A 13,437-nucleotide genomic window follows, 5' to 3' on the forward strand; every position below is an offset into this window, starting at 1 on the left:
CAGCGAGCGGAGGGATCCCGCGCAGAGCTCTCGCGTGGAGGGGCGCGGTACTAAGCGACCCGGGACAGTGCGCCTGCGCAGCTGTGGTCCTTGCCTCTGGTCAGTCGGCGAGAGGGGAACCTGGGCTGCCTCTTCCCCGCGCCTACCATGGCTCAGATTCTCCCTATCCGCTTCCAGGAGCACTTCCAGGTGAGGTTGGGCTCGGGCGCCGAATGCCAGGCACTGTCCCGCGCCCTCAACCCCGCTGAACCGCTGGCCGACAGGGGATTTGACCTGCTATCTCAGACCTCGGCTCCCTGGTGGACATCTCCGGACCCCGATCGCGGAGGCCACACGTCTGGACCGGCTCCAGGCGTTGTCGCCGAAGCCGGTACCCCAGAGGGCGATTAGACAGGGTCCTAGGTACCTGGACCGCTGAGAACTCCTAGGGTGGGAACTGGAAATCTGCCGAGAAGCCCCACTTTGGTCCTTGCAGAAAGCTTTCACGTGTACCTTTCCAAGCTTTATCTCTTAAATCCTGTGTTCAGTCGTCAATTTCTTCCTTTGTCTTTCTACCCTTTTACATGAGTTACATCTGTTGGCTGTCTTTGTCCCTAGGGTGGCTCCCTGGGGGAAAATAGTCAAAAATGTGTGAACCAAGAGAAAAATTAGGCATGGAATGCTTTTTTGAATATAGTAATACTCCCAAAGTTTGGCGTTTTAATGAGGTCCCAATTTGTTCTCCTAATGTATTTGTGCTTGGGGAAAATAAGGACCAGGCACCAGTGTGTGAACAGGGTTCAGTACAAAGCGGAGGACAGTTCAGATTACTTCACTCCCATGTCTCCTGTATCGCTCCTGTAAAAGGGAAAGAGTTCTCAAGTTTGTAGGGCGGGAGTTTCAGCTAAAGGCTCTAATTCTGAGTGGTTTAAGTCAAATCATTAGAATCTCTTAAGCTGGTGTTGTTTATTTTGTAGATAAGAGAGACTCAAAGATGTTAAATGACTCCCTTTATTTATTAAGAGCAAGATTCAGACTCAAGTTTTGTTAACTACAAAGCTGTACAGTGACAAATGTAGTTGATTTCATCACACAGGTCATGTTTTCATAATGCATAGTGCTGTCGGCCCAACATCAAAATGAAAAAAGTCTTGGGAGTTTTATAATGATCACTCCAATCCTCTCATTCTCCAGATTGGAAATTTGATACCTAGAGTGTCCTGCTGGGTCACTTGGTTAGTAATACACTGAGATTGTATGGAGATGGAAGTGTCCTAAACATCCATCTCCTCTGTGGACTCCATTTTAATACTAAGCTGAACCAGTTCCAGTAATGTAAGATAGTAAATTATTGCTGCTGCTAATAATGATATAGAGTATAATTTAGTTGCAATTTACCAAACCATAACTCTTGCAACTCATACACCATTTTTTTTATATCTTGTTTAATCCTCTTAATAACTGAAGCTGGGCTGGGGTTGTGGCTCAGCGGTAGAGCGCTCACCTAATGTGTGTGAGCCCTTGGGTTTGATCCTCAGCACCACATAAAAACAAATAAATTTAAAAACCAAAGATATTAAAATTAATACTTGAAGCTGTTAGTGATATCACATTTAAACCATAGAATACTGAGAATAATTAACTTGGATAAGATTAAACAGCTAGTAAGTGACAGAGATTGGATTCCAAACAAGATCTCCAACTCCAAAGCCTGTGCTTAACTGCTGTCTATTCAAAAACCATGGAAGCAATAAAGCATTTTAAGTGTCCATCAAAGTTTATAATATCTTGAAGGGGAATATGTTTCGGGGAATATGTTTCATTATCTGGAAAATGCTGTGGCTTGTGGCATTCAGGCCATATAAATGAAACTGTAGTTTATGGTTACTAACCTTAAGTGGGTGTTTGAGGCTGCTCAGCATTCTGTTTCTCTGTTATCAGCACACTGCCTTCCTTGCAGACATTTGAAAATTCTGCCCTATTTCTTAAATCCCTGATCCTGCTGTTCTGCCTTGTTCCTAGCAGATAACTTGGAGAAAGCAGAAGCCATAAACTGGGATGTGTTCACTTTCATGCCTGCAAACTAACACCCTTTTCTGCCTTCTTGTTACCTCAGAAGGGTGTTCTGGGTTTTATTTGTGTTCTGGATCCTATATCCTCCCCTTTAATAGGGACCTTTCTCAGTAGCAGCTTCCTTTTCTGGGGTTTTCATCCATTTTCTTTCAGGGACTTCTTCCTTTTTGTGTTTAACAGTGCTCATAAAAAGAAAACTTCTCTCCCCTTGACCTCTTGAAGCTCTTTCCTCACAGCCAGACATTGTGAAAGAACCAGCTTTCTCTCCATTATTTTTTTATGTTCCTAAATAACAGACAGCCTGGTTTTTGTACCCCACCCCCATTCTGGTTCCCTGAATCTGTTCTTGCCAAGGCCACAAGAGATTCCAAAATTGTTTTTGTAAAGGACCAGATAATATATGTGTTAGATTTTCAGAGCCACATCCAGTCTCTGTTGAGTGTTCTTCCCCTTTCTTTACCTTATAAAAATGTGAGAACCATTTTTAATTGAGCCTTAAAAAACACGCTGTCATTGACCAGCCTCTCATAAAAAACAAACTCAAACTCCCAGCATCACACACATTTTCCAAAACTTCCCAGCTGCACTTGATTGGCCCTTCAGAGTTTCTCACTGGGGATTGTAACTCTGGGGCACTTTACCACTGAGCTACATTCTCAGCCCTTTTTATTTTTTATTTTAAGACAGTCTTACAGTTGCTTAGTACCAAGCTAACTTGCTGTGGCTGATTTTGAACTTGTGATCCTCCTGCCTTAGCTTCCTGAGTCACTGGGATTACAAGCATGCACCATTGCACTCAGCTCCATGTGTTTTTAATGAGTCTCAGACTGTTTGTATGAGAGTTAATAGCAGGCTGTCATTAAGAGCTCCAACTAAGGCCACACTGAAGATACCATAAGTAAACACAGGTACTTACTGGCTCTGTGAATTTGGGTGCGTATTTTGTACCTCCATCCTTTTGTCTATAAAATAGGGGTAAACAGTTGTATTAGTCCTTTTTCTCTTACTGTAATGAAATACCTGAGGCTGGGTAACTATTTTATAGAGAAAAGAGATAACCTCACAGGAACTAACTCAGGGTTCCATTAGAACTATCTTAATCTCTTCCCAAGGCAGCCTCCAGAGACCTCCCACTAGTTTCCAACCCTTAAAACCCCACCATGCTGAGATAAACCTCAACATGTGAACCTTCAGGGAACACACTCAATCCATATCCAACCCATGTCAAAGGTATAATTCTTACAGAGAAGGTTTTAATAAATAAAAGTTTTGTATAGAATCTGACTCTTACTTAAGCACTGTGTCCTTGTGCTCTTCCTTATGGCTAGTGCTTACTGGAAAAGTGGAAAAGGGTCATCTGGTTCTTCAAATCATCTTCAGAAATGGGTCTCCCCTTTCTTGCCAAGTAGCTTCTCCAGTTTCCAGCCAGGAAGCTAAGATGCCATTCCATTGGCTCTTCCTCCTGTTTTTTGGGGAGTGGGGGGCATCATTTCTACCACTGTCATCATGACTGCAACCACTCTAGACTGTACCATTCTTTACTACCTTAGTGGTGGTACTAGCTTTGTCCACCCACTGGTCTTGCCTTCCTTGGTCCTTTCCCTAGAACATAGCCATAGTAATCTCAGAGAATCTACCTAAAGTTCTTCAGGGAGGGTTGTTCATTGCCTCTGGGATGAAAATGCCAGACTCATTTTAATTTGAGCCTTTCAAGCTCTGCCGAGTCCAGATCCATCACCTGCTTACCTCTATTGCTGTTCCCTTTGTGTCCCTTCCAGAACACATTCTTCCCCTCACCCTCTCATTACCCAGCTTATTTCTACTAAACTTTCTGGAAGTGTCTGCTTAAAAGTCACTCTTCAGAATCTGTCTCTGACTTGTCAGGGTTGGGAGTCCTTCTTCTGTGCCCAGCACCTTTAGGGCTTCTTTTATAGTAGCTCTAATCCCATGGTATTGTAGTTGTTTATTTCCCCTATTAAATTGTGAGGCCAGGAAGGTGCTACTTAAACTTTTGTTTTATATTCAAATATCTGATTTGGAATGTTGTTATATTCAAATATCTGATGTGGAAGCTAGTTTCTGTTTGTGATGTTTGAGCATGTAAAAGAGCTGAAGGGCTTAAAACTTGTACACCTTGATTCAGAAGAAGAATAACTGAATGATTTGGTGGTATAGAAGTTCTATGATGAGCTGTTTTCTCCCAGCTATATCAAAAAGCACCTGCAGCTGGACATAGTGGCATATACCTATAATCTCTGGAGGCTGAGGCAGGAAAAAGTTCAATACCAGCTTGGGAAATTTAGTGAGACCCTGTTTTAAAATAAAAAACTTAAAAGAGCTGGAAATGTAGCTCAGTGGTAGAGCATTTGCTTAGCATTTTGAGGCCCTGAGTTTAATCCCTAGTACTGAGGCAGAGGGAAAAGCAGCTTCAAGTTTGTAACCTGTGTTAATGGACAGCTCAATGTACAGAAAGCAAAAATGTGTTCCATCAAAGTTTTGAGCTAGGGGCATAGCTCAGTGGTACAGCACTTGCCTAGCATATGCAAGGCCCTGGGTTTGATCTCTAGCACTGGAAAAAAAAAAACTTTAATTATGTAGTTTATCCCTATGTACTACAGTGATGTTCTAAAAAGGTATAATGTGGTGAACTATGTAAGTTGTGGGAGAATGATGACCACAGGTCTTAACCTATGCTGCTCTCCCGGAAAGAATGTGAGAATGCTCAGGAGCTTTAAAAATACTTATGATGCTGGGTGCAGTGGCTCACGCCTGTAATCCCAGTGGCTAGGAGGCTGAGACAGGAGGATTGCCAGTTCAAAGCCAGCCTCAGCAATGGGTAGGTGCTAAGCAACTCAGTGAGACCCTGTCTCTAAATAAAATACAAAAAAAAAAAGGGGGGGCTGAGCCTTCAGTAGATGAATAGATAGGGAAACTTTGGTGTGTGTGTGTGTGTGTGTGTGTGAGATACACACACACACACTGGAATATTACTCAGCATTAAAAGAGAATAAAATCATGGCATTTGAAGGTAAATGGATGAAGTTGGAGAATATAATGCTAAATGAAGCAAGCCAATCTCAAAAAGAAACAAAGACTAATGTTTTCTTTGATATGAGGATGCTGACTCATAATGGCAATGGGCGGGGTGGGAGGGAGGGGGGAGTAAGGGAGGAATGGAGGAACTTTAGATGGGGCAAAGGGGAGAGAGGGGAAAGGAGGAAGCAAAAGGGTAAGAATGATGGTGGAATGAGTTAGACATCATTACCCTAAGTACACGTATGAAGACACGAATGATGTGAAAATACTTTGTGTATAATCAGTGTCTTGAAAAATTGTGTTCTATATGTGTAATATGAAATGAATTGCATTCTGCCATTATGTATAACAAATTAGAATAAATTAATAATTTAGTAAAAGAAGAGGGGCTGAGGATGTGGCTGAGTGGCTGGTACCCTCCTGGGTTCAATCCCTGGTACCCTCCCCCCCACACACAAAAAATACCTGTGCTTATTCAATCAGAATCTCTTAGAGATGGGCTGGAGCTCCCAAAGCCCAATTGGTTTGGTTTACATTGCCATTAGGTAGTTATTTCTGCCTCCCCCTTACTGGGGATCGTACCCAGGGGCACTCTGCCACTCAGCTACATCCCTAGTTTCCCCCACACACATACTTTTTGTTTATTTTTTTTTAATTTTCTGTTTTAAGACAGGATCTTGCTAACCTGCCCAGCTAGCCTTGAACTTGTGATCCTCCTGCCTCGGGTTCCTAAGTAGCTAGGAGTGATTACAGGTGGGCAACACTGCACCCAGCTTCATTTCTTGAAATGGTGTTTATATACTAAGACAGTAGTTGGTTCATTGGGTCCTAAAATTTTTGCACACCCATGTAAAACTTTTTTTAAGGTGTTGTATAAGTGGTAAGTTTTGCCTACAAATGGACTGATGCTCCTGGTATTGAAAATACATACTGGCCAGTTATTTACCCTCTCTGACTTTGTAATTTACAAACAAAGAATAGGCACCTGCATCAGCTGGGGTATCTGGAGGGTGAGCCTTATGAAGGTGCCCATTACCATGGCATTGTGAGTGACCAAATAGTTAATGAACTTGAATGGGGCCTTTTGGGGAAAATAAATTATCGCCATAGAATATGTTCAAATGTTTTGATCCCTAAACTGCATGAGATTCCCAGTACATTTTGAGTTTTTAAGTTGAAAGAGTTATTAAGTCTTAGGAAAATCTTAGTCAAAATTCTTCTCACACAAGGCGCTAAGCAACTCAGTGAGATACCCTGTCTCTAAATAAAAAATACCAAGTAGGAATGGGATGTGGGTCAATGGTTGAGTGCTCCCTGAGTTCAATCCCCAGTACTAAAAAAAAAAGTTCTTCTCACTTCTCAGGTATTTCAGCATTATGATTATGCAGTGGGCCATAGTTTAGAATAAGCTTTAAAGTAATGCACATACATGGGACTAAGAGCCCCAAGTAGAAATTGTAAATGGAAAATAAAGTTTTTTGTTTAACCTCTGGCTTCCTCTCACCAGAGAAAGTCCCTATTAAGGAAGTCACTGTGTCTTTCCAAAAATGATTAAAAATATTATTTTTCTGCCCTTTGATTTTATAACTTAATGCAGTGTGAAGATCTTCCCTTAAGATTACATCCCATCATAGTATATGTTCAACAGAATTGTTTACTGATATACTCCTCAGGCAATAACTTTTGGAACCCTGTCACCCCATCCTCTTAAGTATTTCTTTGCCTTCCCCTGCTCTTCTTGATTGTTTCTTCTCTATACTTCACTGAGTCTGCAGCTTTCAGTCTTTTCTCTCACATTCTCTTCTGTTTCTCCTGCTCAAGGTCTCCTGGTTCCTCTGTGCCAGAGAGATTACCATCGCTTTTGGCTGGCTGAAGAAGGATGTCACAAAGCTGGGACAGCAAAGTTCAGTGACAAAATTAGAATCCAAACAGATCTTGACAGGCTAGAATCCAGCTGGTTGACATTTAACAGGTATAAATATAGAGTCTTATGCATTAGTTTTAAAATACAGAAAACTTGTAGGGATGTAACTTGAGAGAGGCTCTCTTAAAATACTATATAAATGTCATTATTTAACTATCCCTAAACTAACCTACTTGTAGAATGTAAGTTCTGGCAAATACCTGAGTATCATTATTCTTCATAGGCCCTCATTGACTGAGTGAACTTCCTTTTTAAGCTAGGAAAAGTTGGTTGGTAAATTTGGTATAAAAACATAAGAAACTGTATATGAACTGAATCTGACTCCTAGAAAAGAATCTTCTGTACTGATTACTTAACATCTGTGTGCTAGGTAGGACAAAGCAGTGAATGAAGCTGGGAAAGTATATTAGACAGCTTTTTGTCTCTTTGATAAAATACCCAAGAAAAACAACTCAGAGAGGTAAAGATTTATTTTAGCTTATGGTTTCTAATGTTTCAGTCCATGGTTGACTGGCTATGTTGTTTCTGGGCTTGTGGTGGGGCAGTATATCATGGCAGAAGGGCATGTCAAAGTAAAACTGCTCAACTCATGGTAGCCAGGAAGGAGAGAGAGAGAGAGAGAGAGAGACACACACCAACCTGGGACACCACATCTGATTTAATTGTAGGTTTTGAGAACTGTTAGTGACTTATCAAGCCATGATTGGTGGTGCATGCCTGTAGTCCCAGCTACTCAGGAAGCTGAGGCAGGAGGATTAAAAGTTTGAGGCCTGGGTTGGGACTGTGGCTCAGAGGTAGAGCACTCGCCTACCATGTGTGAGGCACTGGGTTTGATCCCCAGCACCATATACGAATAAAATAAAGATATTGTGTCCACCTATAACTAAAAAATAAATACATTTTTTGAAAAAAAAATTTTGAGGCCAGCCTCAGTAACTTAGTGAAACCCTGTCTCCAAATCAAAAATGAAAAGGGCTAGGGATGTAGCTCAGGGGTAAAGCACCCCTAGGTTCAATCACCAGTACTGAAAAAAATTTTTGACTTTTCCACCTTTGGTTAATTCAATGTATATGGACCATTTAAAATGTGTAGCTAGTTTACCTACCCGAATGATTATATATTAGGGATCAAAATCCTTGGTTAAAGTGAAAAAAACTTTTTTTCAAAAAATGAAGCTGGGTGCTGTGCCTAACACCTGTAATCTCAACTACTTGGGAGACTGAAGCAGGAAGATTATAAGTTTGAGTCCAACCTGGGCAGCTTATCAAGACCCTGTCTTAAAATAGAAAATAAAAAGTTCTGGAGATACAGCTCTATGGCAGAGTACTTGCCTAGTATGTGTGAGGCCTTGAGTTTGATCCCCAGTACTGGAAAAAACCAAAACTGAACAAACAGAAACCCTCAACTTTGGGCAATTACTCCTCTGGGAAGTATCAGTGATATTTGGTATAAACATGCATATATTCTCTTGGATAAGGAAAATAACTACTAATATTTTATAACCTACTATACCTAACATATTGAATACAAATTCTTCAGGATTACAAATTCTCAGTTATATTTGCAGTGATCAGGATGTCACAATATTAAACCAATGTACATCCCTAAACTGAGAATGAAATGATAACAGAAAACCTAGACCCACTTGAGTGTGCAGCTCTGTCCAAAGAGCTTTCATTCCTGTTGTTCTATGTCCTGGAAAAACTTGAATTGGTTGAAAAGATAATAGTTGCTTACTAATACCTGTTTCAGTTATGTGCCTTCTCACTACCAGATTATTTCATTCTTACTTATTTGAGGCTATATCTCCAAAAGAGAACTCTTGATTATTTTTTCCACTTTCTTTTATTGTGATAAAGTACATATAAAACTTACTATCTTAACCATTTTTTTTACAGTGCAATAGATTAAACTTGGGGCCTTGCACATGCTAGGCAAGTGCTATATCAGTGAACTCCCAGCTTCACCTGTCTTAACCATTTTTAAGTGTACAATTCAGTACACTTAACACATTCAAATTGTCATATAACCATCACCACTGTCCATTTCCCATACTTTTTTCATCTTATAACACTGAAATACTGACTCCCCATTCCTGCTCTTCCCAAGTCCCTGGTAACCACCATTCTTCTTTCTTCTGTCTTTGTGAATTTGACTAATCTAGGTACCCCATATTAATGGACTCATGCATGCAACATTGGTCTTTTTTGTGACTGACTGTCCATTCAGTGTAATGACCTCAGAGTTTATTTTTCTCAGCTTTATTGTTAGTATGACTAGAAGACCTGACAAGAGCAACCTGGAGGAGGAAAAGTTTATTTTGGCTCATGGTTTCAGAGATTCAGTCAAATCTATTGCTCTGGGCCTGAGGAAAGGCAGAACATCATGACAGAAAGGTGTGGAAAAGAGAAGCAGCTCAGGACATGGCAACCAAGAAGCAAAAAGAGCTGTGCTTGCTAGAGACAAAATATAAATCCCACAGTCACATCCCCAGTGACCTACTTCCTCCAGCCACACCCTACCTGCCTACAGTTACACCCAGTTAATCCTGCATGTGACTGATTAGGTCATATCTCGTAATCTGATCATTTCGTTTCTGAAGATTCCTGTGTTGTCTCTCACATGAGAATTTGTGAGACATCTCGTAACAAAACTATAGCAGAGTTCATCTGTGAAATTATATGTGTCAGAATTTCCATCCTTTTTAAGGCTAAGTAATAATCCAGTTATATGTGTCTACTACATCTCTTAACCCATCAATGTACATTAAAACTTTTATTTTTAACATGTACTCTAACAACATTATTGCATCTAAAAAAAAAAAAAGTCATCCCTCAGTGTTATTCAATATCTTGTCAGTGTAAATTTCTCTTTTGTATCAATTATTTTATCTATTTGGTTTATTTGAATTAGCATCCAAAGAAGGCTCATACTACATATGATTGACATTTTATTTTAGTGCCACTGTGGCTGGTTATCTTGATCCTATTTTTTGATATTTAACACAAATGTACTATTTGTTTGAATTTGTGTAATTTTATCTTTTTTATTTTATAGTCCTTTCAGACCTATTCAGGTTGGCCTCTTATGTTGACAGTATCCCTTTAGCAGATAATAAAATCATTCCTGATATGAGGAATGATTGACCACAGTAATTGGTCAAAATATTGACTAGCAGATGGTTAAAGTCAGAGTACTGGGACTCAGCATCAGATAGACAGTGATACATATGGTCTATGCCAATGGGGTGTGGTTCAACTGAACTTCTGATTGTATATAAGCTTGCTCCATGCCTCTCTATCTATCTCATTCCAGGAGCCTTTTGTTTCATGTGTTTTTTGGGCTTTTGTGTGCTAAAGTTTTTCCTTTGTTTTTGTCTGTGTGTGGTATTGAGAATTGGATCTAGGGCCTTGTGCATGCTAGGGAAGTCCCATATCACCAAGCTATATCCCCCAGCCAGTGCTGAATGTTTTAATGGATCCAAATGATGAGACCTGACTTTCAATTTGAGAAGAAACTAATACAAACAAAGCTCTGTATACTATAAAGGTGCCATAGATAAAAGTCTTACAATGAGAATTTAATGTCTATACAATTACTTTAAGCTACCTTAGCAGACCTAAGCTAGATCGCTTATTGAAATGAAATTTTATTCTATTACTTTTGCTTTCAAGAAAGTGAGGTTGAGGGGCTGGAGATGTGGCTCAGCGGTAGCGCGCTCGCCTGGCATGCGTGCGGCCCGGGTTCGATCCTCAGCACCACATACAAACAAAGATGTTGTGTCCGCTGAGAACTAAAAAATAAAATATTAAAATTTTCTCTCTCTCTCTCTTTAAAAAAAAAAAAGAAAGAAAATGAGGTTGAGTTGGGTGGGTGGCACATGACTATAATCCCAGTGGCTCAGGAGGCTGAGACAGAAGGATCACGAGTTGAAAGCCAGCCTCAGCAATTTAGCAAGATGCTAAGCAACTCAGCGAGACCCTGTCTCTAAATAAAATATGAAAAAAAGGGATAGGGATGTGACTCAGTGGTTAAGTTCTCCTGGGTTCAATTCCTTGTACTGAAAAAAAAAATAAGAAGAAGAAAAAAAGAAGAAACAAAGTGAGATTGATTTGGTGTGACTTCTTAAGTGAGCCCATTTCGACTGCAAGTATTCATGATTTTCTTTTCAAAGAGTTCACAAATCTAATGGATTTCAGGGGAGAAGGTTGTACTTTCCTATTACTTTCTCTTAACCTGCCTACCCTCTCCTTACAGTAGCCTTTCCTTTGTTTTCCGAATAGTCCCCCTTTTGTGTTGTCTTTTTTTCCCCCCTTCTAGTTCCACATATGAGAAAAAACATGTGATACTTGCCTTTCTGAGTCTGGCTTATTTCATTTAACATGATGATCTCTGGTTCCATTCATTTTCATAAGAATGGCATGATTTTGTTGTTTATGTTTAAATAATACTCCATTATGTATATATACTACATTTTCTTTCTCCATTTATCTATTTATGGGCATCTATGCTCAATTTGTAATTTGACTATTGTAAATAGTGTCACGATAAACATGAGTATGCAGATATCTCTATTGTATACTGACTTTGATTCCTTCAGATATATATCTGGAATGGTGTAGCTGGATCATATGGTAGTTCTATTTTTGTTTTGTTTGAGGAATCTTTATATTGATTTCCATAGTGACTTTACTAGTTTGCAAACTAGGCAAGTACTCCCCCACTGAGCTATAACCCCAGTATATGTTTTTGACTCTTGTTGAGAATTAGATGGTTTGAATGCATGGGTTTATTTCTCGGTCCTCTATTCTATTATATTGGTCTTTATGTCTGTTTTTATGCCAATAAAAAATTATACCAACAGTATGAACAGTCTCATTCTTGTTCCTTCCAAAAGGTGGTAGATATTTTTAAACAAGGGGTTCATTATCTTTGTAGGTGGAATAAACTTACACAAGTTTACACAAGGAAACAGATGTTAAAAGGTCAAAACAATAGCAGTAGGGATGGGATTGAACTGAACAATATTTAAAAATAAAAGAAGGTCTGAAATGAGATGGACATCATTACCCTAGATACATGTGTTAACTGCACTTATGGTATGATGCTATATCATGTACAACCAGAGAAATGAAAAGTTGTGCTAAAATTGTGTACAGTGAATCAGAATGCATTCTGCTGTCATATATACCTAGTTTAAATAAACAAATTAATTAATTAATTTTATAAAAAGAACTTCTGGAGTTATAGAACACTCAGTGGTCTGTTATGCAGGATGCCCTGGGTTTAATCCCCCGCACTGCAAAACAAAACACAAAGAAAAGCTCCTCTCAATGGTATGTGCTTGTAGTCCCAGTTACTGGCTGATTCAGTGGCAGCCTCCCCTTACTCTGCCACTGAGGCTGACTCAGGAGAATCACTTGAGCCTAGAAATTTCAGACCAGCTTTGGCAACACAGCAAGACCCCATTTCAAATAATAAATAAAGTGAAAATAAAGGTAGCTTGTTGAGGCAGGGGAATTTATAGAAATAGACATGGTTCTTTATAGGTTCTTTATGTATGCTTCTTAAATATGTGTTTTTCTGGGGAATTTCATTGTTGCAAATCCCATTAGTAGGTCTTATTTAATCCAGGTACTCTCATATGCTGGCCTTTGGAGAAAGTTGCCTAGTTTTGGTTTTTACAAGTAAAAATCAGATTTAGGCAGACTTAATGATGTCTAGGGAGACGTTTTAAACAAATTCCTAATTTTTCTTTTTACTTGCTTTTTAGAGAAACCAGTATTTGTGTCTCCTCTTTTCCCCATTTTCTTCCCCTGAAGCTCCCAAAAGCTCTCCTCAGTGATGAACTTCTCTGTGCCTTCTCTGGTGGTGTTTTTTGTGGGCTCCCTCCAGCTCATCTCTTTCTGTGTCTCTTATGGCAACCTTTATACTCCCTGGTACTATCTTTATTCTTACACATGCCTTGTCACCCCTGCAGATTTTAAGCTCCTTGAAAGTTAACTCAAGGGCTTCTCTTGACCTTTGGACTGTTACTATTACAAGTATAGAAAGTAAAACCTATGTTTTCCTTAAATATTTACCTAATGTTAAGTTTTTTCTAAACTCTAGTATACATTTTCCTCTTGCTTCTGTTAGACTTTGCTAACACTAGGCTAGAGATAATCTCTTTCAGAAAGGAAAAACTTACTTTAATCAAAGGTTCTTCTCTATTTAGCTCCAAAACCTAGGAATAAATCCAGCCAATATTGGATTTAGCACACTGACTATGGAGTCTGACAAGTTCATATGTGTCCGAGAGAAAGTCGGGGAGCAGGCACAAGTGGTGATTATTGACATGAATGACCCAATGGCACCCATCAGACGTCCTATCTCAGCAGAGCGTGCCATCGTGAATCCAGCTTCTAAAGTGATAGCTCTGAAAG

The 13,437-nt window shown here is 39.6% G+C and overlaps 1 protein-coding gene and 1 long non-coding RNA gene across 15 annotated transcripts in view; one reads left to right on the forward strand and one right to left on the reverse strand.

Moving 5' to 3' along the window:
• The window catches only part of LOC308645603, a 34,695-nt gene extending 30,835 nt beyond the window's left edge, over window positions 1-3,860 (reverse strand). The window contains exons 1-3 of one of the 3 annotated variants that reach the window (XR_014021238.1): window positions 3,799-3,860; window positions 3,344-3,514; window positions 2,969-3,014 (exon numbers count right to left, since the gene is read on the reverse strand). This is a non-coding gene — a long non-coding RNA (uncharacterized lncRNA). Of the gene's footprint in view, window positions 1-2,968; window positions 3,015-3,343; window positions 3,772-3,798 lie in introns of those variants that run through there. The other 2 variants (XR_014021239.1, XR_014021240.1) reach the window with 2 other exon arrangements.
• The window catches only part of CLTCL1 (clathrin heavy chain like 1), a 91,011-nt gene continuing 77,582 nt past the window's right edge, over window positions 9-13,437 (forward strand). For all 12 annotated transcript variants that reach the window (XM_081287814.1, XM_081287819.1, XM_081287820.1 and 9 more), the window contains exons 1-2: window positions 9-189; window positions 13,230-13,437. In XM_081287814.1, coding sequence (XP_081143940.1) covers window positions 148-189; window positions 13,230-13,437 — 250 coding nt within the window. In that variant the 5' untranslated portion in view covers window positions 9-147. The remainder of the gene's footprint in view (window positions 190-13,229) is intronic.

The sequence above is a fragment of the Spermophilus citellus genome, assembly GCF_964194105.1.
Source record: "Spermophilus citellus genome assembly, chromosome: 3".
In the NCBI taxonomy this organism is placed as follows: domain Eukaryota; kingdom Metazoa; phylum Chordata; class Mammalia; order Rodentia; family Sciuridae; genus Spermophilus; species Spermophilus citellus.